Consider the following 27,769-nt stretch of genomic DNA (forward strand, 5'->3'; position numbering starts at 1 on the left):
ACCAATATGGAATTTAATTCAGACGATCTGAAGAATGAACTTTGAAACTGCTTTGATTTTCTCAGAAAATGGGGTTAGGGGCAAAAGGGTCATTTTTACAAAGCTTTGAAAAATTTGGGGTGTTCACACACCATAAGATCAAAAAGACCAAAATCGGTCTCACTTTCAACAACAACCTTGCTGAAAGCAAACTTCTCCTTTAAACCAAAGAGACTCTGTCCTTTTACAGAAAAAATTAAAATAACCAACTTACAATCAACCTACGAGCCTTTCTTATGAATGCAAATGGAGTGGAATAGACTTCTAAGGCTACTGAAATACTCAACTCACAATTTCACTAACTCACATAAAGAATTGGAGTGAAAAGCTAGAGTGAAATTACTCTGTGAGTGAGAAAATGAATACTTGAATGAATAGGAGTGAAAAACAAAGAATTTGATCTTTCAAATTAATGTAATTCGATTCAATTCGATCATTTTGAGTATAGATCACACTCTTATTTATAACTAAAGAATTTCATACATTGGAGGTACAAAAGGGTGTCAAAACAGTCAGTTTTGAACAGTCAAATTGTTTGAAAAATTGAAAAGATGCACCTTTTAAAAGTTTCAGAAATGGCTATATTAATCGACTGAAATAGTTATTAGTCGACTAAAATCAAATATTAGCAGACTGATAGTTAAAGTCAGTCGACTACTGTGTATAGCCGAACAAATTTAAATTCTGGTTTTTGAAACTTAGTCGACTAAAAAAAAGTTAGTCGACTGATAAAAATCATCAGTAGACTGAAAAAAACTTTCAGTTGACTCCTGCTAAATTTTTCAGAAACCGAACATTCTGGTCGATTGACTAAGAGTCCATTAGTCGACTAATCAGAAAGTTGATATTTTGCTTTGAAAAATTAGCACAAAAAATTAGTCGACTGATAAGTCTAATGGTCGACTGATAAACCTAAAAATATGGGTAAAGAGCTTTCTAAAATGATTTTTGCCAAGAGTTCTTTTAGAAAAGTTTTTCTTAAGTATTTTTAGGTGAAATGCAAGTAAGATATGCAATCAAAGTAAGGCTCTTACAAGAATCTAAGACTTTTAAAGAGATTTACATTTGCACACTTGTCTTCACAGATTTTTCAACGAATTCTTCAATTTTTTCATCTTTCTTTATTGCCTTAGCTGAAATTCAGTTGTTCCAGTTGTTCATCATCAAAATCTTGTAGGTGTACAACTTTCTTGTCTTAACAATCTCCTCCTTTTTAATGATGACAAACTAATCACAGATAGAGCATTGATAAACATATAGAAAACTTACTCCCCCTATCAATATGATGTCAAAACATAAGAAGTTAGCATAATATCAACATTGTTAACACATATTATTTTTCTTCTCATGCATATTATTTTTCTTCTCCTCCTTTGTCATGATCAAAAGAAGTAAGTGGAATCAAAGTATAAAAAAGAATGCAGATACAAGTTCAAAATATTACAACCCAAAAAAATGTTATCAAAGCAATATCAGTAAACAAAGTTCAAGAGAAGTATTGCTTGATATCTCATTGATTTCAGCTATATCAGACTGAATAGACGAAAGTTGTTGAGTAACATCCTCACGAAATGTATGTTGTTGAAGTTCCAAAGCTTAAATGCGTTTTAGAATTTTATCATCTTTATCAGTAGAGAATTTTTTTCTTTTGCCTTGAGATGGAGGCGATATAGGAGATGGTGATGGTTCAGGAGATATAGGAGATCCAGAAGATAAAGGTACTAGATAAGAAAGTTTCATTCATTTAAAAACAGTTTCATCAAAGATTTCCTTTCGAGAAACAAACTTTTCATTATTTAGAGGCACTTTGAAATATTTGAAGATTCAGATAAGGATACACCCATACAGAAGAAAATTTTTTTGTTTCCATAATGTAGTAAAAAAGACGTGTGCCCAATTTACAGATATATTTTCAAATAAGATATATAGAGCAATAGAAAGATCAGTTGAAAAATAATCAAAAGATCCTGTTTTGGGGAAGACATTATGAGCAAGAATTCTTCCTGTAATTCGAGCACGAGGTTGAAGGTTTGTATTTTTGAAAGGAGGACAATGAGGAGTGCCTCGAAGTAGAATTTGTTTAAAAATATTTTCATCATTAAGGTCAATGAAATTGAAAAAAGTTCTCAAAGTTGGAACATCAAGAACCCGTCCAAGGAGTTTGGAATCAAACTCGGTTTCAACATCTCTAACAAGAGAGGAAAGAAAACTGATATCGTGATCTATTTTCAAATTTGTGTAAAACAAATGGATCAATAAAAGATAATAATCACGATCGGAAGAAGCATAAAAAAGATGTGAAATCCCTGTAAACAATGCCTCGAGATCATATCTTGAATAAACGTGAAAAAGAACACTTTTACCGGGTAAGATGAGAATGGCAAAAATAGAGCCAAATGTGTCATAAAGAAGAGGATTTCTAAGGAGGTTAAGAGAGAATCTATGCTGAGCCTTGGCTGTGGGTGTGGATGAGAAAGAGGAAGCATGTTCGGAAGCAGTTTTCTAATGAGGCATCATCGTCAAGAAAGAGGAGACAAAGAAGATGGAACCTACAGAAGATGGCGTTGCCGCAGTGAAGGATGGGACGCTGTGAGGAATTCAACATTGCATTGGCGACATCCAACACTGTAGATATTATTCAGCGCTACAGAGGTTCTCCGGTGCTACAGAGATGGTCCGACGAGTGAAAAAAAGGGGCACCGATTCACGAAGGTTTCTTAGAAGAGGGGAAGAGGCGGTAGAGAAAAGGGAAAGAGGGCTCGGCTGCTGCAGAGGAGAAAGAAACACACGAACAGGTTTCAGGGAACATAACTTAAAACATATAAGTTATCGGGTCCCTCCAAAAAAAAATAACCAACTATCGGTCGACTAATTGTTAAACGTCAGTCGACTGAAAAGTTCAATTTTAAAATTTTTCAAGTAAAACAAAGATGACAAAAATAAATTATAAGTCTAATAATGAGCAAATGCCTAGTTCTCTTCTAATTCTCATAAAATCTTCGTTTTTGGGTGGTTTAGTAAAGATGTCGGCATGTTGTGTATTTATGGGTATAAAATCTAAAAAAATATCATCTTTTAAAACATGATCTCGTAAAAAATGATCTCACTTCAATATGCTTAGTTCTTGAGTGTTGAACATGATTTTTTGAAAGATTTATAGCACTAGTGTTACTACAATAAATTATTGTTATGGAGTAATTCAAACCAAAATCTCTTAAGGTTTGCTTCATCCATAGTACTTGTGAACATGTTAAATTAGCCGCTATATATTCCACTTCAGTAGTTGAGAGTGACACTGAATTTTGCTTTTTACAATCATAAGAACTATGATGCATGCATTGATAACTTAATATTTTCATGTGCAAAACCTTTCATTTGAAACATGTTTGAAACATTGATAACTTATCATTCATTTTCAAGTGCAAACTCATTTATAACACAATATATTCATTTGAAGCATGTTTTTATAATACAATTTCACATGAAAGTCATAATCAAATTGAAAGTAACTTCATGTAAGCATGGATACAATCACATCAAACATTGCAATACAATCAAATCATTCATATCAAAATAATGTCAAACATGTACCTGCAGCAAACACACTCCAATATCCCGCTAACTACTACCATGACTAGCATGGAATCCAAACTCAAAAAATAAGAACACTTCTATTTTCATACATTAAAATCATGCTCAGCATGATCTCCGAACTCCATCAAAGCAGTCCTAGATATCCACAACTAAATGAAACTAAATGAACGTGAACAGAAAAGTGTTGTATCCAAGAAATTAAATAACCTGTGATGCACATGCATCATTTACTAACCATGGGTATTTACCCGATTTGCATTGCTTTTGTCACTTACTCATCACGGGTCGCAGGGCACAAGCAGGATCCGTTGAGAAATCTGCAAGAGACATTGTGTTAAAATGATGTTTATTACCCAATAACAAGAAGGGTGATGCCCCCTGTCGGAACGAGCCCAAACAGGGAGACGTAACCCTCTGGTGAAAGCGAGACAGATAGGGGCGCTGCCCCTGCCGGGCAGTAAGGTCAAGGCAGGGAGGTCTCGCCTCATACCGTATCAATCATGAGGCAGGGGAGTCTCGCTCCCTGTCGAGGCAAAATTTCCCGGCAGGGGGATCCTCCCCCTGTCGGGCAAAAAAGACAAGGGGCAGGGGGGCTTCGCACTCTGTCAAAATTATCGAGGACAGGGGGGGCAAAGCCACCCACTGCCAGGGAAAACAAAAGAGCAAGGGGCTTCTCCCCCTGCAGATCATTCTCCGGCAGCGGACAGGGGGGCCCCTGTCGGCAAAGTCAAGAGGACAGCCCCCCCCCCTATCAGCAAAGTCAAAAGGATAGGGCCCCTCTGTCGGCATGTGAAAAAACAGGGGCGAAGCCCCCTGTCATGCCAAAGAAAAAGAGGATAGAGGTGGTGCCCTCTATCCTATCGAAGAGATCAAGGACAAGGGAAGGGCCTGACAGAGGCGATCGGGGCCTCTGCCAGCCCCCGCCAACTACATAGGGGTGGGGAGGGCCCGACAGAGGCTGTCGGGCCTCTGTCGGCCCTCCAACAACCATAAGGTGAAGGGGGCGACTACACCATAGGGGAAAAGGGGAGGGTTACCTGCAGACTGGGCTTACCGCAAAACCGAGAGGGGGAGTAACGAGAGAGAGAACGAGAGGGGAAAGAGAGAGAAGGTTGTCAGGAGGTCGATGGGCATTGGATGGGCGACAGGAGGTCGACGGGCATTGGTCGAGCGGGTGACGGGAGGTCGTCGGCCGGGCGGGCGACAGGAGGTCGCTTGGCAAGGGGCGAAGGGCGGGCGACGGGAGGCAGACAGGCGACGGACGGACGACTGATGAAACAGAAAGGGAAAAGGGGCTCACATTAGGGATTTACGGAAAATTTAGCGACGGATTTGCGACGGCAAAATTCTGTCGCAAACACCGTCGCAAATATGCGATGGAGTAGGGACAAAAATTTTCTATTGCTGAGCCGTCGTGAAGTTGTGACAGAGTTTGAGACAAAATTATTTCGTCGTGAATCCGTCACTAATTCGTGACGGATTATTGATGAAATTTTTTTCATCACTAATTCTGTAAATAATTCAAATGTTAGCGACGAATAATTTTTTCTAGGTAATTTGTCGTAAATTTTTTTAGCTAATTAAAGTTTTTCTTGTAGTGTTTCTTTCCTTCTTGGTTCAACTCCTTTTTCAAATTGGACTCTGTAGGGAGTGACACCCTCCCTTATGAAATCTTGTTTTGAAAAATAAGGTTCAAATCTTGCCTTAAAATTTGGTAAGTTTTATTTTAAGTCTTGAATTTCAACTCTACAGGGTCGATGAGACCCTTGGGCGTGCAAGTTTATTTTTTTTATACTTAATTTTTTTTTAAATCCTACAAACCCTATAACACAGTTCCTACCAAAATTTAAAAATTTTGATTTACCATTCAATAAAGAAAAGTGTAAAAATTAACAAAAAATCTCCAAAAAATTACTGAGGTCGGTCAGTTTTGGGACCCAACAAAAGATGTCGCAAAAGCAAACCAAAAGTGTGCCCGATCTGCCTTCCTTAGTTTTGGGCCGATGGTATCAGGTGAAATCACATAGCATGCAACTGATCACCGTCCATTCCATTTAGTGTTACTAAGGATGGCAGTGGATCAAAATCACATTGCAAGCACGGGTTTTAATTTTAACTTCCATCTCTGTTTCATATCCTTTATAGTCGGTTCAAACGGAGCGAGGCGGGATGGAGCGGAACAGGGATCAAGGACGGGCAAGGCGGGGATCGAGGACGGGGACAGAGCAGGGCGGGAGAAAGCATGGAATGTGATTGCACATGATCCTGGCTCTAGTTTTGATGGGCGCGAATACCGTGGGCTTCAAACGTGCATCCGCTCCTGTTTAAAAAATAAAAAAAGAGCATCGCACTTTGAGCTGGGTAGCGCGGCGCGCCGAGTCGCGTAAGTGATTACCTCATCGCCGTCATTCCCTTTTTAAATCAAATTCCCTTCCCACCATCCCCTGAACCGAGCCAAGACGCACCCACGTAACGACTGCATCCCACAGTCAGTTGAAGCCTCCGATTTGCTGAGTTGACATCTCCATCTCTTCCTCCACTTCAGTTACCCATCCTGCGAACCAACCTCCGTCAGGATCAGAAGTAACCACCAAACGTTCACACGGAAAGAAGGAGGGCAGGGCCACCATGAGGAGCGCAAAAACAGCGCCGATGGACGATCGCGGCTGGCCTGCGGCCGCCTCTGCCAAGAAGAGGAGCTCAGGAATCAGGGTATGGCTCGTCATCGATTCGTCAGGGCGATCGAAGCTTGAAGAGTTCGGGAAGCACCCGATCATGCGCCGAACCGGCCTCCCCACCCGAGACCTCCGCATCCTCGACCCTCTGCTCTCTTACCCGTCGAGGATCCTTGCCAGGGACAGGGCAATCGTCGTTAACCTCGAGCACATCAAGGCGATTATCACGGCCACGGAGGTTCTGCTGATCAATTCGAAGGATCCTCTGGTTGCCCCCTTTGTTCGAGATCTTCAATCCCGCGTCTCGAACTTGCGTTCTTCCCCGCCGCCGCCTCCAGGGGTATTTTTCTCATTTTCCGTTTCCCCCTTTTCTCTCTTTCATTCTAGAAGCCTTCTTGACTGATTAGTCCTTCTGGGTAGTGTATATTTCAATTTTGAACTACAAAATGAAACAGAAAAGATGTAGAACTGTTATTAGTAATAGGGGAGCGTGTTCGTTATCCAATAGTGATTGGCGAGCGTGTTTGTGATCGTTATCCCAGACAGTTTGCGCTGTATTTTGATTTGGTAGTTCATTGAAGTTTGAATTACTTGACCATTGACTCACTCAACTTGGATATCTGTTTGAATCTATATGTGTCGATTTTTTTAGATAATCTTTCCCTCTTTTTTTTTTTTTTCATAATCGAAAGTCCGGGGTTTTGAACTCTGGCCCATTTGGATTGGAGTTCAACACATAATTTAGTGACTTTTTTCTTAACGTTTTGTAGGAAATAAATTTCAGATGATAAGTCAATCCCAACTGTGATTGTCATCTCCGCTGGAACTATAATTCTTGAGTCCACAGTGCATCTAATCCAAACGCAACTCTGAAACAGTAGCAACATGTATCACCTACCATTCAGGTTTTGAGCAAATTCGGATGCGTCTGTATGCTTTAACTCGGAACTCCATTGGAGCCAAAATTTTCTAGGCCACTGAGCTTGGATTTGGTTGGATCCGTTGGGCTCTTTTACAAAGTCCAATATTTTCAAACTCTGATAATGGCCTCAGGTTACGCCAAGTAAGGGGGTGATTAAAATTTAGTTACATAACATCATGACAGAATGCTGTATGAGAACTCATAAAATAAGTCCCAGTCTCTAAGGATGCATTTGATTGCTGGAGACAAAAACCCCCTTGGAGATTTTTTTTTTCCTTGATAAAAATTCCTATAGTTTTTGTCACATGGTTAATTTATCCTCTGTTTGCAACTGGAAAATGTGGGTGAACTTTTTTTTCTTCTTCTTCTTGTGTTTGATTGCAAAATAGGAAAAACAAGAAATGCACATGCATAACAAAGATAAAAATCAAAACATATCAATGCTTCCATGGATAACATAATAAAAACCAAAGCCAGATCAATGTTTCTTCACCAACAACATGCTTATGGTTAATGACCAAATGAACCATTAATGTTTATTCAAAAGTATTAAAAAAACTGAAACAGAGCTTCCCCTAATCAAAACCCCATCAGATTGGTAGAAAGGTGACTATAACCATGACTACAACAGTCTCTCTCTCTCTCTGAGAGAGGAGAGAGAGGTCTCACTGATCTTCCAGAAATGAGGGTGACCGGCGGCGACTTGAGCTCGATGCCTAATTTTTTTGGGGTAAACTTTAGGAAGTCCCCCCATTTTTTGGAGAAAGTTCTCTTCGAAATATGGGGAAAACTTATATCCTGTTTGATTGGTGTGTGGGTCCCACCTCAAAAGCGGGGGAAAGTTCTCTGCGTGAGAAGTTCCCCCTGCTATCAAATGCACCCTAAAGGTTGGGGAAACCATCCTGCCACCAATAAGAAGTCACACAGGTACTACGTCGATCCCAAACATAATCAACTAAGATGTAGGCATAATCATTGTAGGGTACCTTTAACTTGCGTTGTTTGTAGGTGTTATTTGTTCTCATGGGTAGATTGGAAGCTAGTGTTTGAGATGGTTTTGTGTGAGGCAGTGTTGTGAAAAGTGTTGAGGTGTAGCGAGGTGCTCCACCAAAAACTGAGGCGAGGCGTAAAGCGTAAGCCTCAATTTTTTTTTGAAAACTTTTAAAAAATTCTAAAAAAATATCTAAAAATACAAATAAATAAAGAAATGCTTTATTGATGAAGTAACAACCAATAAGAAATAGAAAATCTCAAATAAGTACTAAAAAATATGACATTAACATATAAAAGTAACTAAGAAACTGATTACATAACTGGAAAACTAATTATATAGTTGAAAAATATAATGTCCTATAAAGCAACAACCAATAAGCAATAGAAAATCTCAAATAAGTACTAAAAAATATGAGATTAACCTATAAAAGTTAAAATATATGAGATTAACATATAAAAAGTAAATAAATAAAGAAACTAATAAATATAACATAAAAGTAACTAAGAAACTGAAATTGATTAATAAAAGTAACTAAGAAACTGATTACATAACTGGAATCTGTAACTGATTACATAATATGAGATTAACCTATAAAAGTTAAAAATATATGAGATTAACATATAAAAAGTAAAGGAACTAATAAAAAGTAAATAAATAAAGAAACTAATAAAGATAACATATAAAAGTAATTAAGAAACTGAAACTGATTAATAAAAGTAACTAAGAAACTGAGATTACATAACTGGAATCTGTAACTGATTACATATAAAAGTATCTTCTTCTTCTCCTTCTTCAACTAAGAAACTGAAACTGATTAATAAGAGTAACTAAAAAACTGAGATTACATAACTGGAATCTGTAACTGATTACATATAAAAGTTTCTTCTTCTTCTTCTTCTTTTTCTTCAAAGAGACCATGACATATAAGAGTTTTGGACTATGGACTATGTCACACATTAATACATTATATCAGGAAAACATGTTTTTATATTTTCCTAGTACCTTTGAGAGTTAATAAGCCCAATTCAATTGTTTTCTTGAACACAGGGTCAAAGTTTCAAGTGCTAGTGCTAGCGTATACTACAGCAGAAGTATTAATCCTGTTTATGTGAAAGTATGCCATCCTGTTGTCTTGATTTTATAAGAGAATGATGCTGTTTTGCTTTAAATAATTCATTACTAGAGGAAAACACTTATCAGTTTCAATTTCTTTTCACTAGTATCTGCCATGGATTTGTCCATTTTTTTGTCTATTGATTCAACTTAGTCATCTTCATAATGTTTAAGCAATTGCAGAATTTTATTCTGTTACAAGTTTGAAGTACAACGCTAGAGCTAAGTAACATAGACACGCCTTAAAGGGTGCTGTACCCATGTCGACACGGGTACCGCCACCGTGTGCAGTGCGGGTACGCTGGGTCCCGCACTGCACTGGGTCAGGTCCAACAAAGACCTGACCCATTCAGTTTTTTTTTTAACCTGGCCCGATGAAAACCTTCTCTCTCTCTCTCTAGGCTCTCTCCCCGTACCCTAACCCCCTCTTTGCCTCACTCCCCCTCTTTGTCTCCCTCTCTCGTGCTCTCATCTTCCCCATCTCGTTTCCCCCCTTTCTCTCTCTATCTTGTTGAGAGAGAGAAGAAGAGGAGAAAAAAAAAGGTGAGAGAGAAGAAGATGAAGAAGAGGAGGACGAAAGAGAAAGAAAGAAGGAAGAAGAAGGTGAGAGAGAAAGAAGAAAGAAGAAAGAAGAAAGAAGAAAGAAGAAAGAAGAAAGAAGAAGGTGAGAGAGAGATGTGTACCTCTTCCGCCTTTTTCTTCTCCTCCTTCGGTTTCAGAGAGAGAGAGAGAGAGAGAGAGAGAGAGAGAGAGAGGCGGTGGGATAAATGCCCCCCTCTTCGTCTTCTTTTTTTATACCCACTTTCTTTTTAATTTTTTACATTATACCTTTTTTTATTAAAAATACCAGTTAACCCTTTTCTTTATCATATATATCAGTCTGCTCCTCACATTTATTAAAAACATCAATAAAATTATTTTTTTACTAAAAACTGTCTTTTTTTTACTAAAATTTGCATTGGATCTATAACTATTATATGGATCTTACATTGGACCCACACTATATATAATTATATATAGCTGTCCTCGTACCTGCATTTTTTGAAAATGCCGTATCGTACCCTCCGGACCCGCACCTGTACCCATACCCATGTAACAGCGCTAGGGCATTTACTATTTTCACTTTCAGAGGTACTTAAACAATTTTCAGCACTTGTACAATTCAGTTGATAAAAGCATGGGTTTCAGAAAATCAACTTACATGCTGTGGGAAGATTTTTAAAAGTAATTCTTCCGTGCTAACTCACCATCTGTTTCTGTTTGCATATATGCAATAAAGTTGCGGTTCTATTACCTTTTCATTTACTTTGTGACATACTTCCTTTAATTGCAGTGATGTTAAGGTTGTTTAATGTTATCTATTTTCCAGAATAATTAACTATGTCATAAGTAAATATTATATAAAAAGGATTTACATGATATCAAGGGGTCTGATCTTAGATGAATTCTTATCTTCAAATAGGGCCTCTTTTCTTTCTTTAGCAAGTTTACTGGTAGGTTTGTATTCAGTGTAATAAAGTAAAACACACTTTCTGAATTAATAACTTGGATGTCTTAAGAATTTCATTTTCTTTCTCAAGGGAATTGAGAGTACGGGTGCAAACATGGACCCCATGGACAAGGACATGTTAAGTTCTGCTAGAACTGTTGCTGACTCTATCTTAACCAGTTCTCCTAGGATGAGAAACCCAAGCAGGCTACAAGTCCCCAAAACTTCTGGTGATATGACCAGTATGATGTTGCCTTTTGAGTTCAGAGTGCTAGAAGTTTGTCTTGAATCTCTTTGCAGGTGCCTTGAATCTGAGGTACGCTTATTGGCATTATTTATGATAGTCTGGTATTTTCCTGAACAAATTTTACAGGACTCTTTGGAAGTGCTTTCAACTATTGTGCATTACTATGGCTGCCATTTATCTTTTATTGGATTATGGCAATAAGTATGCTTTATATTTTAAGTCCTGTTACTTTTCCTAGCAACATTGGTTCATTGATTCCTTTTTGCTAGTATGGTGTTACTAGGTAAGATCATGAATAATACTTCTCTACGTATTTGACTGTTGAAGGTATGCTAAAATGAGTAAACTAGCCCATGTTAGCGCCAGATGAGATCCAGAGGCATGTTGAGTAAAATGGAACACTTTACCTCTAGATAAACATGGTTCACAATGCCCACAAAGCTAATTTGTTTGGTGCAAAATCACTATACCTGTATGCAAGCTTTTCATTTAAAGTGGAAGTTCTTGTGATTTAATCCAGATCTATCTAATAGGGAAGTTCTAAAACCAAAATAGATGAAGAAACATTGTTAGAAAATTTTAACTAAATTAATAAACATGACTCAAATAATTTAACACTTATTTCATTCAAAAAATATAGGAAGTTGTGAAATGAAATGTGATAAGCTGGTGGCTATAGAACTTAAAAATCAAGCCACAGGCTTGCTGCTGCCATTTGAAGTTGAAAAAAGATAGTTTGGCAAAAGGTAATCTCAGAGTTACCAGAAGCTTCTTAGATAGGTGGGAAGCTCGCTTCCCGGAAACTCGCTTTGGAAGCGCGATACTCCTCGCTTCCGAAACTTGATGAGAACCTCGATTCTCCCACGCTTCTCATATGCTTTCTACACGCTTCATCTATTCTTCTTATATGTTCTCTTACTCAATTTTTTTTTGTTTTTTATGTGTTTTCTCACTTTTCTCACTCACTTCCATGTCCTTTCTCTAAATTGGTAGTCATTATTTTTAGATTTTGTTAAAAATTTATTTTTTGCATTAAAAAACATGAAATTTAATATTTTTCACTTTTATTTTAGTTTTTATTTGTGTTTCATTTTGATTCTCATTCAATTCTTATATATATATTTTCATTCCTCGCTTTCCGCTTCCTATACATTTTAAAATACATCGCTTCTCGCTTCTGCTTCCCGTATCGTTTCCCGCTTCCGCTTCCTAGTCTGGCAACCTTGGGTAATCTACATTTGCAACTAGCAGCACCCTATTCTAGAGGCTTAAAATTCAAATTTAAAGGAATTAAGGAAATCACTCAATTTTTTAACTTATGAAATATCCCCTTTCATGAAGAAAGAAGACATCCACATGAATTACGACTTGCTGCATTTATCCATTCTAGGTTTTCAGTCCAGCAATATGATCTCAAACAAGAGGCCTTCCCTTGAGTTTTTATGTCTGGAAGCACCCATATAACTTGTCCTTTGTTCTTTATCTGCCTAATTCCATGGCCACTAGCAAGGAGTTGGAAGACATAAGAATATAGCCACCTGTAGTTTTTGTCATCCTTAAGCCTTTGCTTTTGCAGATGCAATAGAGCATAAACATTGTGAACTGGTACATGGGGATATTCTCAATTTTTAACATCCATGAAACCTTCTCATGAAAGGGATCAAAGATTTTTCTTCTCCATGAGGGAAACTTGCACCAATTACAACGCCATTCTCAGCAGCTCCCAACTGTACTAATGGTCATTACTCTTAAAAACTAAAAACATAAATGTCATACCATCTTATGTAATCCTTGCTCTGGTAATGATGTCTGAAGACTTCTAGTATCCTATACCTAATACATACTGTTGTTTAGAAACAGAAGAAATTGAATTTCAGGTTGATGCTTTATATGAGTGATAAATCTGTAACATGCGAGGTAACTAAAATTTATAAATTCATAAAAAAAAGATTTAGTAATCTTGTGCTTTTGTTCTACGTACTTCCATTGTTATGTATTGATTATTTTGTTTCATTTTTTGACAATTACATGCATTGTTGGAAGAAACAATGGTAAAGTCCTAAGATCAATAATTGTGTTAAGTTTTTAAATATAAAAAATGCTGAAATCTGATTTAAACTAAAGTACTGTTAGAGATTGTTATGAATCAAAATATATTAATATAATACACAAATTCTAGAATAAATGCTAGGTTCATATTATGTATGATACATAACTTAAATAAAATTAACCAGATACTATGTCACATGGGTGCGGGTGCGGGTGCGGGTGCGAGTGCGGGTGTGGGGGTGCGGCACTTTAAAAAAACTTGGGTGTGGGGTTGCCGCAAAAAATATAAAAAAATATATATATTGTAACGATCCCAACTCATACCCAAGAAAAAGTGCAGAATTTTTTTTTAACCATTGCGAAAATATTTTCAGAGACCCAGGGCCTTTACAGTTCTACTCACAATTAGATAACTCAACCAACAAAAAATGATCTTACACTTATCATCCAAACCATAGCAAACCAAATTTTTATTAATTAAGAAATAATAGTCATGATACAATTGCATAAGAAAATCAGAGTACATAGACAATTGAATGTAAAGAAAGAGTAAAGAAAGCAGAGCCACACTGTCCATCTGTGAAGTTGTCTAGCAAACGTATAACACTCGTAGCTCTTCTAGAAGTGAGTCACTTCACTGATCCCCTACGGCTGCGAAAATCACAAAAGTAGGGGTGTCAAATATCCGAGAAAATCTGTGTACGAATCCCTCTAATGAAATAAGTAAACATAAAGAATACATATAAAAATTCATGCAATAATTTAGAGGAATACTATTGCAATAAGAACATGGTTTAGATAAGCATTTAGAACATTTAACATACAACAAGATATAACACCATGCATTCAATCATACCAGGCAAGTAGAAAAGCAAGTAAATATTCATGATCTAATGCATAACAGAAAAATGCATGCATGATATATGTGCATATGTATGAATACTTTATTATCTTTGATCAGGTTCTCTTATTATATGCATGTCCCTATTAGATTGCACGCAATTCAAGTTTCTCTTTTTATTACCGCTGCTTACGGATATACTAAATAGGTAAAATTTATCAAGGTTAAATAGGGTTCTCAGAGTAATTTAGCGCACAAGTTGTATTTTATTACTGGGTTCTAAACTTAGCCCTCGACCGAATCACCTTCGGAACATTAAACCTCCACATGTAATGCCGGGACACTAAGGACCTCCACATCCAATAGTGTCACTTTCTTGGTATACCAAAACAACAACTGTGTCTATACACCCCCTAGGTCAAGTGACGGACTCTCCCTAAAACCGTGGTCAGGATAAAAAACTTTAATATAAGGTTCGGGGTAATCAATAAAGTACACAGAGTTTTTGTATTCTCGTGGTCTCTCAAAACTGAAACTCTAAGATTCTCATTCTAACGATGAGAGATCTCAGAACGTATATTACACTGTTATTTTTCTTTATCTTGTTATTAAAGGCCAATTATTTAGTTTGCAAATCAGCATGCAAAGGCAAAGGCATAAACTCGCATATTCTCCTACGAGAACCATCACGAGACCATCGCCCGCGGAAAAGCATAAAACAATTCAATATAGTGCAACAACAATAATATGATTTTTGCAATGCATGTAAAATAAATAAAGGAGCAAACCAAAGCTCGAGGCTCACCAGGCCCACGATGATTCATTTCGATCATCGATGCATCATACGCAAAAAATCATAATAATATGTCATATATGAAATAAATCACATGCTTTCCAAATGCATATTCATACATGCAATTTTGACCATGTGCATGAAACAGTGATATCCATATGCATGTGCATGAGTTCACAACTTTGTATTAATTGCATGCTTTCCTTCAATACCCATATTCATGTCCAAAGCATGATTTCAATCATTAGTCATTTCAATTAAAACATGTGAATAATCATGTAATCATTTTTATGCAACAACGTATAAATTTCACGTATGCTCATGCATAAGAGAACAACCTTATATCCACGCTTTAACTCAGCATACAATATCTAGTTTAAGCATGTGAGCATTTATGCGATTACTCATATGCAAAACGCGTTGTTTTCCAGAGTGCATGTACACATAAGAATTCTTGTGTATTACCACTTCAACTATGCATGATATACAAGAGTGCAAGCAAGTGAAATTTGTATTCTTTAATATGCATACAACCAAGTCTAATAACAAGTCTGGGAATTAATCACATAACTGAATACATCCACATTGTGCATGCACTTGAATCCAGACCTTAAATTGACACCCTGTTTGCCCCTGTATTACCAGTCATAACATATGAAAACCCCCAGTCTTAACATGTATTTAAAATACACACTCTTAACAAAAGTTCTGAAAATTTAAAATATCTAACACACATTTTTTTTGTAAAACAAAATTTAGCACCCACCTTTTTCTTTTTTTTTTGAATATACATGACCCAGTCGACTGGGTCTGGCACGCAGCCAAACCCACCCAGCCGACCCAATCGACTGGGTCAGTTTCCCAGCCCAACCGACTCAGTCGGCAGGGGCTGACTACCCAAGGCTTAGTCTACTGCAGATCGGCTGGGACCCAACCAATTTTAAAACTTTTTTTTTTCTCTCTGATAAAAGCACTGTACCCAGTCGGTTGGGGTTCTGCTCCAGCCCAGCCGGCCTAACAGTCACTACACAGGTCCAACCGAGCCTGTGGACATGCTGCCATTAGGGGTGGCAAAACCTGACACGACCCGCCAACCCGCCTCTTAGGCGGGTTCGAGTTTGGCTTAAACTAACCCGTTTAATAAACGGGTCGACCCGCCTAACCCGTTTATTAAACGGGTCGGGTTCGTGTTAGGGGTATGCCAACCCGCCAACCCGGCTGACCCGTTTAATAAATGGGTTAGGCGGGCGGGTCAACCCGTTTACCCAACCCGCCCGCCAACCCGACCTGCCAACCCGCCCGCCAACCTGCCAACCCGACCCGCCAACCTGTTTACCCGACCCAACCCGTTTATTAAACGGGTTGGCGGGTCGTGTCAGGTTACCCGTTTAATAAACGAGTCGGGTTTGTGTTTGCCACAGCCGACCCGTTTATTAAACGGGTCGGGTTTGGGTTGAGGTATGCTGACTCACCAACCCGCCGGGCCTACCCGATTGCCACCCCTAGCTGCCATAGCCTGGCAGCCAGTTGGCCCAGACCATATAAACTTATTTGTTTTAATGTTTCAACAGGTGTGTGCATGTGTCATCTCATGCACAAATGGTTCATAATCACCAACTTCAAAGGAGGAATACACATAAGTAGATTTTCATTTGCCCATGCTTTCACGGTCCAGCTTACTAAACCAATAATCATCAAATTCAGAATATTTCTTGCAACACACTTTCATTTAAGCATGAATGACCATGGGTTTCTTAACTTAATAATACATGTATGTAAAGCGTGGGAAACAACAACCGATTCATATGAACATGCATACATATTCATAATTACGAATATATACATTGATTCAACACCTTTTTATATCTATCAACATTAATCTATAACATGATCTATCCATAGAGAATCGATTTCTATTAAGAATAAACTTTAAATAAACATATATATGTTACTTAAAATTCTGTTTTAGCACAGAAATAAACATGTACAAAATTTTAAATTGAAAAACGAGTGGAAAGAACCATCAATGTATCTATGAAAGAGGATCCATGAATCCTCTTCCATGCATACAAGGGTTTCCATCCATATTTCCACATATAATATGGATTTCCAACAAGATATTGCATGAAAATCTCACCCGTAATCAATACCTCACTTGATTCAAGAGAGGAGACCCGTACCTTTGCAAAAATTGAAAGAACAAAGAAAACCACTGGTGAAAAATATCGTACGGTTGGAGAAGAGGGCTCCTCCTTCTTCCTCTCTTTTCCCTTCCTTCTCTTTCTTTTCCTCTTTCCCTCTTTCTTTCTTTTTCTTTCCTTTCTTTTTTTCTCTCTTAAATATAGAGAGAGGGAGGTGACACCCCCCCCCGCCTTCTTCAACCCTCTCTAAATGGACTGGAGAAGGAGAGTTTCCAAAATTTTGAAACTCTTTTCTCTTGTTTCCAAAATTTTAAAACTCCTCTGTTGACTTTTTTTAAAACTTTTCAATTCTTTTAAAAGTCCTTAATTCCTCTTAAGTCTTCTTAGGTAAGTACAAGGACTCTTTTAAGAACTCCTAATCAGCCATAAATTTAATTTTCAGAATTAATAAAATTTAATTAATAATTAATTAATGATTAATTAAATATTTTTGAATTTCTAAAGTTAGTTTAATTACTTTAGGAGTCTTATTAACCTTATTTAACTCAAAATTAAAGTTTTTTATTAAATTTAATGCCAGAAAAACGTTGGGCATGGATTTGGATCCGGATCTGGATCCAAGACCCAAATCTATTTCAAAAAATCTAAATAGATTTTTGACTGGACCAAATCTAGATTAATATGGGTCTTGGATAGAGTCCAGATCCATATTAATTTCGATCAAATCCATCGGATCTAGTTCGATCCAAATCCGAATCAAAATCGAAAAATTGCTCCTTTTTTAAAAAACTCGATTTTCAGGCCAACCAGAACTCGAATTCGAAAAAGTAACATACCGTTGCGCTCGACATACCGAGACACATCCAACGACATATTACACGAATATCAAATTCTGAACTTTGCCTGAACATAACCTGAATTTTGCTTGAATTTAAAGGTCGAAAATAAAACTCTTTCTTACCCTTCGATTGACCCGCCTCGACCTTGTCAATGAGACCTGGGTCATGCCCAGACTCAAAAACATCGATCTAAAATCGGGGCTCAAACGATTTTTCTCCTAGATTTAAGCCAAATTTTCAAAAATCTTATAAAATGACTAAGTACGAAAACACGCGATATTACATCCCTATCCCTTAAAAGAATTTCGTCCATGAAATTAGAACATATCGAATAAGTGTGGGTAGTGTTGGCGCATATCCGCCTCAGGCTCTCATGTGCACTCATCCAGTCTGTGATGCTGCCAGTGCACCTTTACGAACGAAATTGTCCTACTCCGCAACATCTTCTCTTGACAATTCACAATCTCAACAAGTCTCTCATCTGTCGTCAAGTCCGACTGTACCTCGATCACTTCATAGTGAATCACATGTGAGGGGTCAGGTACATACTTCCTCAACATCGAGACATATAATATATCGTGGATCTGCGAAAATTGAGGAGGAAGTGCTACTCGGTACGCGGTGTCCCCAACTCGACCAAGAAACTCAAAGGGTCTGACATACCGAGGACTCAACTTTTCTTTCTTTTCGAACCAGAAGACACTCTTCGTAGGCAAGATCCGAACAAACACTTGATCGCCTACCTCAAAACTGAGCTCTCTACGCCGCTGATCGACATAGCTCTTCTGTCTGCTCTGCGACCAACCTTTGTCAGATCAAACGGACCTGGTTTGCATACTGCTGGATGATATCTAGAGACTCCACTGCTCTCATTCCAACCTCATCCCAGCACACAGGAGATCTAATACCGATGCTGGCATGAAAGCTATTGTTGTATGAAAACTCTGCAAGCTTCACATGCTTGTCCCAATTACTTGCCCAATCCAAAGCACACGCTCTCAACATATCCTCGAGCATCTGGATCGTACGCTCTAACTGCCGGTCCGTCTGTGGATGAAAAGCGGTACTGAACTTTAAGGTAGTGCCAAGGGCTTTTTGAAGCTGGCACCAGAATCGAGACGTGAAATACGGATCTCGATCTGACACTATCGAACGCGGCACCCCGTGAAGTCTAACGATCTCATCCACATAGAGATCGGCCAAACTTTTCAAACTCTGTCTGATTCTGATCGGGAGAAAGTGGGCACTCTTCGTCCAGCGATCCACTATCACCCAGATGACATCGCGCTGTCGTCGGGTCTTCGGCAACCCTGCGATGAAATCCATCGAAATATCGTCCCACTTCCACTTTGGGATCTCAAGTGACTACAAAAGTCCACTAAGTCTCTGGTGCTTGATCTTCATCTGCTGACAGGTGGGACACCAGGACATGAACTCAGCGATGTACCCCTTCATCCTATTTCACCAATAGGTTCTACGAAGATCTTTCAACATCTTGATGGATCCTGGGTGAACGAAATATCTGGACCTGTGGGCTTCGCTCATCAGCTCCTCCCGCAACGCCTTTGGGACCCACCATCTGTCTCCGAACATGATGGTCCCGTCCTCCACGCGACAAAACTGCATCTCTGGCTTTTGGGCACTCACACATAACTTCTCAAAGTCCAGATCGTGTGACTGATGCTCCTCAATCCGATCTATGATCTCTGGTCGTGCCTACATCCCAACACAAAGGATGTGTTCGGGGTCATAAGCAAAAGGCTGCCATCTGACGAACTCTTCGACCAGATCTCAACTGCGTCCAATCAGGTTAGCTGCTGTGACCGACGCCTTTCTACTAAGCGCATTTGCCATCATATTCACCTTACTAGGATGGTAAGCGATGGAGAAGTCGTAGTCCTTAAGGAACTCCAACCACCTACGCTGCCTCAAATTCAAATCCCTCTAAGTGAATATGTACTTGAGGCTCTTGTGATCGGACAAGACCTCAAACTGCTCTCCATAAAGGTAGTGGTGTCAGATATTCAACGCGAAGATCACTGTCGCTAACTCCAAGTCATGCGTGAGATAATTCTTTTCATGCACCTTCAGTTGTCGAGAAACATACACGATGACCTTTTCATACTGCATAAGAACACAACCCAGTCCGGTCCCCGAAGCATCGCCGTACACAACGAAACCACCCGTCTCGGAATATAACGTCAAAACCGGTGTCGTGGTCAACCTTCTCTTCAGCTCCTAAAAACTATCCTCGCATCGAGGTGACCACTCAAACTTCACTCCTTTATGCAACAACCGAGTCATCAGGGTAGCTATACGTGAGAAGTCCTGGATGAATCGACGTTAGTAACCATTCAGTCCCAAGAAACTCCTGATGTCCGTCACCGTCTTCGGCTGCCCCCAAGACAACACGCCCTCCACCTTGGCTGGATCAACCTCACAAGCTTGAGCGCACAAAAAAGAATTATATTGAAAATGTGGAAAGAGCTTGAGCTCACAAGCTTGCATACAACAAGGGGAAATACCCCTATTTATAAGGAACCAAAGGAGGCCTTGGAGGGGCCTCCAACATATTAGTTGGAGGGGCCCAACGACTATATTGGCCCCCCCAAGGTTTGACAAAAAAAGAAAAAAGAAAAAAGAAATAAGAAAAAAGAAAAAAGAAAAAAGAAAAAAGAAAAAAGAAATAAAAGAATAAAAGTGCAACATATTCCTATTGGAATATGTGCAAAAAAAAAGATGAAAATACCCTTGTCGGGTTTTACAAGAATTGCTATATATATTTATATATATAGAGATATATTTGCATATATACGTGGTATATATGTAAATGTATCTCTATACATATAAATATATATATTTATACAAATATGAGATTACATTTTAACAGTTTCTTCCCTATCGCAGATTTCAATTCCTTAAATTTGGTTGTCATTTTCTTTTTCCATATCAAAAGGGATAATCTTTTGGAGCATGTTAGCCTTAATAATTTGAGGAAGGAAAGGAGGAAGGAATCTCTCTAGTGTGGGGGATGCACACTCTTTCTTCTTTTATTAATAAGAGAAGTCTTAATTGGTCGGTACAACAAAGTCAACACAACTCAGACAATTACAACAATGCCACATAAGCTTGACACAAAGAACAAAACATATAATAATGAACATTACATGACTAATTCAAACAATGAACTATGCATATAAAAGACAGTAAAATGTGGGACCATAGGCATGGGACTGCTAAGATGTGATAAGACAATATTGCCCCTGATGCTAATAATGTTGATGCCTTCATAAGTATGTTCCGTTCGATTTTTTCCCTTGAATTTAATTCTTAGATTTATGTCACTGAAGTTTGTATTCAAACTCTTGCTTACTGCATTCGTTCAGTTGCATGTTATTTTTTTTTTGGGTATTTTACTACTTAGAGATCTTCCAGCTAATTCTTTTTCTACAATTTAATTTTGTAATTATCTGTATATGCCTGTGAATTGCACTTATTTTATTTTTGTGTGTCAGACTTCCACACTTGAGCAGGAAGCATATCCAGTATTGGATGAGTTGACCTCTAAAATCAGCACACTTAATTTGGAGCGAGTTAGACAGATTAAAAGCCGTTTAGTTGCTATATCTGGACGTGTACAGAAGGTAAGGTTGATTTCCTTATAAGGTCATGACTAGTTTTGTAAAATCCATGATGAACACATGAAACACTAGTACCAGAATTATTGGAATCTTGACTAGGTTCTCTAATGCTCCATACTGGTGAAAAGTTTCAGGGCCTTAATTTCAGGTGAAAAATTTTAGATTGTCTATAATGCAAAAGAAAAAAATTGAAAATCATGCATTCTTTTTTCACCGTAACAACCAACTGGCTGTAAGGTCAGCAGTTTCCTGTCACTAGTAAGTACAGTGGCGTGGAAGGATCTCACTAGCAGTCTTATGATCTTCATAAAATAAACTGTAGGAAACATGATAACATGTTGATCACTAATTTATATTGCCACAAATGTTTTTGATGAAAAAATCTATGTTAGAAATATGGAATACATAAACCTGTGGAAGCTTCTAGATGATAGTGGGCATCTTTTGGATGTGAGAATTCATTCTGCTTAGCGATTAGATCATTCTTGCTGGAGGAACTCTTCAAGACATCTAAATCTTAGTGATATTTATTTCTCCATTTTTCAAGTTATCAAGAAATATTAGAATATTTTGTCACTTGTATATCTACATTGAATATGTTAAAATTTCTTTTCAAGTGAGGATTTCTCTTGGAGTTGCTTTGGCCACACTTTTCTTCTTGGGAGATTAGTATGCATATTGGAAATTTGATGTGATATACTTTTTATGATCAGAACATATTGCATTCTACATATCCTCAATTGTTTCAATGTACTAATGAATATGTGGAGATTGATAACCTAATATTACCTAAACTATTGCCTTACTGGCTTGTTTTCAATTTGTTATTTGATTTTATCATACTTTGCTCTTTGCTGTTTCAAAGTTGGCTGAACATAGATTGGGTCAGGATGGATGACTTTGCATTACACAGCCAAGTAAATCCATGAGTCAACTCAATTTAGAGATAGAGAGGACATATGAATCAAACTCAAATTCAGAATGAGCCATAACATAAATTTCTTAATCCTGTCGGTCCCATAGGATGACATAGGTTGATTTACATCACATTTATAAAGACTCAAAACCGAGTCTTGAACCTTTCAACTGAAGAGGTAAGTACCTCTATCAATTGTACAGCCCATTTTATGGGGATGGATGAAAACCATGAACTCATCTGGAGGAATTGATGACTATTGTACCATATTAAGTGCACATTGTTTGAAAGACCAAGTTGCACAACTATAGGAAAGGGCACATAACATGGTAAGATCATGTGTATATGTGGTACCAAGGAAAACTGGGATGATACTCTTAAAAAGTCAAATAGTGAATCTGCTAATAATGAGTATCTGGGTTATCATCAGTTGCACATCTTGCTCCGTGCTTTGCAGCAAATAGCGTGTATTTCTTTAGTTATTTGAGGAATCACAATTCTTGATGTAACGCCCCGAAATTTAACCCAAATTTTTAGGATTTTTTTTATAACAACAAAAATATTCAAATTAACCAGGTTAAACATTTCAGGCATATCATAGGAATCATCAAAATAACTAACAATCATTCTATTTCTAATAAAAGTTTGAAACATAAGATCAGAGTTCAGAATAACTGAATGACATAATTAACAATAACTAAATTAAATTTTAACATCCCGGGAACACAATAGATCATATATCCTGATCCTCACACCATCCCACAACCGCTCTTTATCTTTTACTCTTTTCCTGAAAAATTGTAAAATAATTTGTGTCAGACTACAACCAGTTTGCGTAGGAGAATAATATGATTTTGCAGATGTACCAAGTATGCAATGTGATTGAATAACGATGGACAATAACGCATGATACTAAGCATGACATGAATAACCAAGTGATAGAAAACTAATCTATTTTACATCACAATGCTAACTAGCGAACTAGTATAACATGAATAATCACATGATCAAATAAATAATCACAGGTTTAAATCATTCATCACATGCTCAATTAACTAATCATATGTTTTTAAATAACTAATCACATACATAATTTCACAATATTTTGTCTGAGTGATACACACAAAATGTTTAAATTAAGTTTTTCTTGAATTATCCCGCGGGTACTCGTAGGCCAAGGCAACCGTAACAGAAGATAACATTTGGGGGTCTATTATGCTTGGTGTTTTATTAACCCGAACGTCTAACTGAAACTAAAAATGAAATCCTAAGGGAGCGGTTAAGTAACCGAGAGAACCTTCCAAAGGCCCAAACAACAAGATGCATCCCTAACTTCTGCAGAAGAACATGGAGCTACCACCTACGAAAAAATTGGTAGTCCGGGTCCCCTAACTCTGAGGACTGTAGACCAACGAGCCATTGTCGCTCGAAGCTACAAACACGTGTCCCCCTACCCTCTCCAAGGTAGGCTCGAATCTGAGTGAATTACTTATTTTATTAAGTTTATTACCTGATTTATCAGTCTTCCCTGACCTGAACCCAATCGCTTAATGACACTAGAGTTTTCCCAATATTTTGAATCATACTACCGTAGTAGTAGATTCCCAACCCTGCATACCCTACTAGATATGCTAACAATTTTATCAATTTACTTGAGCAAACCCACCCAGAGTGTTCCAGTACCTTTAAACCGTCAAACACGAATGCCCCAGTACCTTTAAACCAGTCATGCAAAATTAGTTATATATTCCAATTTACATGTGAATTCACCTTATAATTTCGAAATAAATGCGTGACTTTCAACACCCTGGCTTGACACTTATGTGTCGTAAACCGACCCGTAGCTCGGTTAAGAGATCATCATTTCTTTTTTTTTTAATGGCAAGCTGCCACATCATCCCATTAGGTTTTAAACTTGCAACGTCCCAACACATGGTGACGTGCACTGACAACTCTTACCAAACAAGCAGAGCCCCCGTTTGTTTCCTTTAGAGAGCACGCAGTGTAATCTCAGAGATTTGGTAGTACAATTATATACATTTCTCCAAACACATTCACATAATATATACAGCTTAATAGGCATTTGAACATCAGAAAATATTCAGCTTCATAGGCATTTAAACATAAGAGAATATGCAACTTAATAGGTAGAAATATCGCAGGCTCAGTCACTATTTCAGAACCAATTGCTGTTCGAGTCCAAGTAGGAAGATGCAGAGAATATAGGCATGCTGACATGTGCGACTAAATATTCAGAACCCAACTATATATATTAACAACTAAAGTTATCAACACATACTTATTATCATTGAATTAACCTACTGTATATCCCGTACATTCTTATACACAACATGTGCAAACCCATTTTTTTTTTGCATACGCTATGATCTGAGTATTAACATTTCAGAACATGTGGTAGTGTAACCATGGAATCCTACTCCGAACATGTCATAATTTGATCATTCAAATATCAAAATCCACGATATTTTAACAGGGAAATTAATCAGAACATACTTAACACCTTATATTCAGCCAATCTGAGTGCTAAAAGAAATTTAGAACCTGTGCTACTTTAGGCAGGGAAACCAATCAGATCATGCCACAGTCTGAGTATCAAAATTTCAGAACATGCGATTTACATTCATTGACATGAGTTTAAGAATTTACAAAAGTAAACCTTCATATCTGCAATTTGCATTCGTTTGCAAGGAATAGAATATGCAATTTACCCACCTACTGTAACTATCACTATTTGATATCCATTAATAGGGCTAATCACAACTAGATTCTTGGAAAAATTTCAAAAAATTCACCCACATGAACCATCAATATTTCATGGAACCGGATTTTTCATGTATCCATAATAAGTCTAAGTATATGCTACAAGAAGGACTTTACAGACTAATCTATATGTATAACAACACACACCGCTTAGGTTATACTGAAAATTGCAGAGAAAGAAAATACAACAGTAGGGAAAACTCCTTTATAAAAATTTCAGAACGCACTTCCAGATAGTAAACATAGGATTCATCATTGAATGTTTCATATGAGCAGGAATTTCAGATGGTACATGTAAAACTCAAAAAAAAAATTTAAATGACTTTGGATTCGGGTCGGATCCGGACTCGACCCGAACCCAACTGAGGCACCCCTCCCTTGCTGTCTCTTAAAGACAGCGAGGCAAAGGGGGGGAGGTTCTCGAAACCTCCCTTTCCCCTCTTTGCTCTCTCGTCTCTTCTCTCTCACCCTCATGCTCCCTCGACTCTCTCCCTCACCGACTCTCTCTCGTCGCTCTCTGCGCCCCCCGATTCTCTCTCGTCTCCTCCGTGCATCTCTCTCGGCTCTCCTACTGTCGGGAGCGACGCAGGCGACCGTCGATGAACCACCGCCACCGGCGACTCCCTCCGGCACCACCGCCGTCGGCGACCACCAGGTACGACTTCTCTCTTTTTCTCCTCTCCCCCTCTCTTCCTTCTCGTTTGGCTCGTCGACAAGGGGCTCCGCTCCCCCTGTCCCTCCTGTTTTGCCGGCAGGGGGTCTCTCTCTCCCCTGCCACTGTCCTTGGTTGGTTGATAGGGGGTCGAAGCCCCCTGCCGTCACCTCTGGTTGACAGGGGGGCTCCGCTCTCTGTTCCTCTAAGAAATCGTTGGCCCCTGTCTCGTTTCCCTGTTAAGCAAACTGACAGGGGCCTTTGGCCCCTGCCTCCTTTCCCAAAAGCCGTAGGGGGGTTGTTGGCCCCTGCGCCTCTCTCTCTCTCTGCTTATTTTCCTGGCAGGGGCCATCGACCCCTGCCCCTTTTACTATTCCAGCAGGGGTCGAAGGCCCCTGCCCCTTTTACTGTTCCAGCAGGGGCCATCGGCCCCTGCCCTTTGAACCTTTCCAACAGGGGCCATCGGCCCCTGCCTTTTGTACTTTTCCAGTAGGGACCGATGGCCCCCTGCACTTTTAAATTTTCAGCAGGGCCCGATGGCCCCTGCACCTGTTCTTTTGGCGGCAAGAGTCGTTCGGCCTTGCCCAACCCTATGTATCGGAGAAGTTGAGTCTTATCCTTGTTTTTGCTTTTGTCTTGGTTGCATGTTAATATCGCATATTTGCAGTTACGACGGATTCCGCTCATGCTCCGCGATCCGAGCCGTCAATCGTTTACACCCACAGACGCCAGCAAGCTTGCAACTCTCCGAAGTAGGGGAAGATTGCATGGAGGACATGGATAATTGAATTAAGTTCAATTAAACTAAAAGCGACCAATAAATAAATATATATATATATATATATATAAATATATATATATATATATATATATTTATACGAGTATGCACTTAACTCAAGGACGCAGTTTCACAATCCTTGTCCTTTACTTTCTGTCATGTCTTTACTTGCTGACGCGCATTGCGTCGAGGCCTTTCGTTGCACTCCTACTTACAGTCTTTACTTGCCGTCGCGCATTGCGTCGAGGCCTTTCGTTGCACTCATGCTTACAGTCTTTACTTGCCGTCGTGCATTGCGTCGAGGCCTTTCGTTGCACTCCTGTTTACAGTCTTTACTTTGCCGTCGCGCTTTGCGCCCAGGCTCTTGCTTTTGCATATGTGTTGTTACTGCCTTGCTATTGCAGATGACGCCCAGGTTTTCGCTCATTGCATACGCTTTAGAGGCATCCTCGTGGAGGATGCAAGAGACATTTACTGCTCTCCCTCTTGCGACAAGAGTTGAGTCAGGAGCTTAGCGATTCATCATCGTCGAAGGAGAGAGATCCCTAGCAGTGATTCGGGTTCTTCGAGTACGCAGTCCTTGAAAGAATGAAACCCTAATCTACGGTGAGAGAAGAGAAGAGAGGGAGAGAGAAAATTCCAGTTGAAAGGAGGGTTCAGTTCATTGTGACTGCCCTCTCATTCTATTTAACATAAAGTGTAAACATTAGGGTACGAAAATACCCTTTTACAAAATAATAATTTACAATACATGAACTGGATCTGGACCCGATCCATTATACAAATGGATCGGGTCAGACATACAATGAAGATAATAATGTCTTCTTTTCAGCCTCCCTCAAGTTGTGCATGGTGTTGGACCATGAACAACTTGTTCTTCAAAAACCAAAATCTATCCTTTGTTAACCCTTTAGTGAGGATATCAGCAACTTGTTCTTTTGTTGACACATACATGGGCTCAATCTCTTTGTCTTCAACCTTTTTCCTGATAAAATATTGATCTATTTCAATGTGCTTTGCTCGACTATGGTGAATGGGATTGAATGACATGTTGATGGCACTTTGATTGTCACACAGCAACAGTGATCGAGCAATCGACTCTCCCATTTCAGTCAGAAGATGTCTTATCCATGTACCCTCGGCCGTGGCAGTGGCCATTGATCTGTATTCGGCCTCAGTGCTCGATCTAGCAACCACCTTTTGTTTTCTACTGCTCCAGGATACCAAGTTTGGCCCAATGAAGCTGCAATAACCAGATACTGATC

The 27,769-nt window shown here is 38.7% G+C and overlaps 1 protein-coding gene across 3 annotated transcripts in view; it reads left to right on the forward strand.

Moving 5' to 3' along the window:
• Positions 1-6,084: 6,084 nt before the first annotated feature.
• The window catches only part of LOC149837844 (magnesium transporter MRS2-F-like), a 107,986-nt gene continuing 86,301 nt past the window's right edge, over positions 6,085-27,769 (forward strand). For 2 of the 3 annotated variants that reach the window (XR_016431921.1, XM_090006220.1), the window contains exons 1-3: positions 6,096-6,648; positions 10,918-11,142; positions 21,252-21,380. Coding sequence is in view for 2 of the 3 variants with exons in the window: in XM_090006220.1 (XP_089862346.1) it covers positions 6,262-6,648; positions 10,918-11,142; positions 21,252-21,380 (741 nt within the window). In the remaining variant the exon portion in view is untranslated. Of the gene's footprint in view, positions 6,649-10,917; positions 11,143-21,251; positions 21,381-27,769 lie in introns of all 3 variants that reach the window. The other variant, XM_090006219.1, reaches the window with a different exon arrangement.

This window comes from Nuphar pumila, chromosome 5 (assembly GCF_984573655.1).
Source record: "Nuphar pumila chromosome 5, dmNupPumi1.hap1.1, whole genome shotgun sequence".
NCBI lineage: Eukaryota > Viridiplantae > Streptophyta > Magnoliopsida > Nymphaeales > Nymphaeaceae > Nuphar > Nuphar pumila.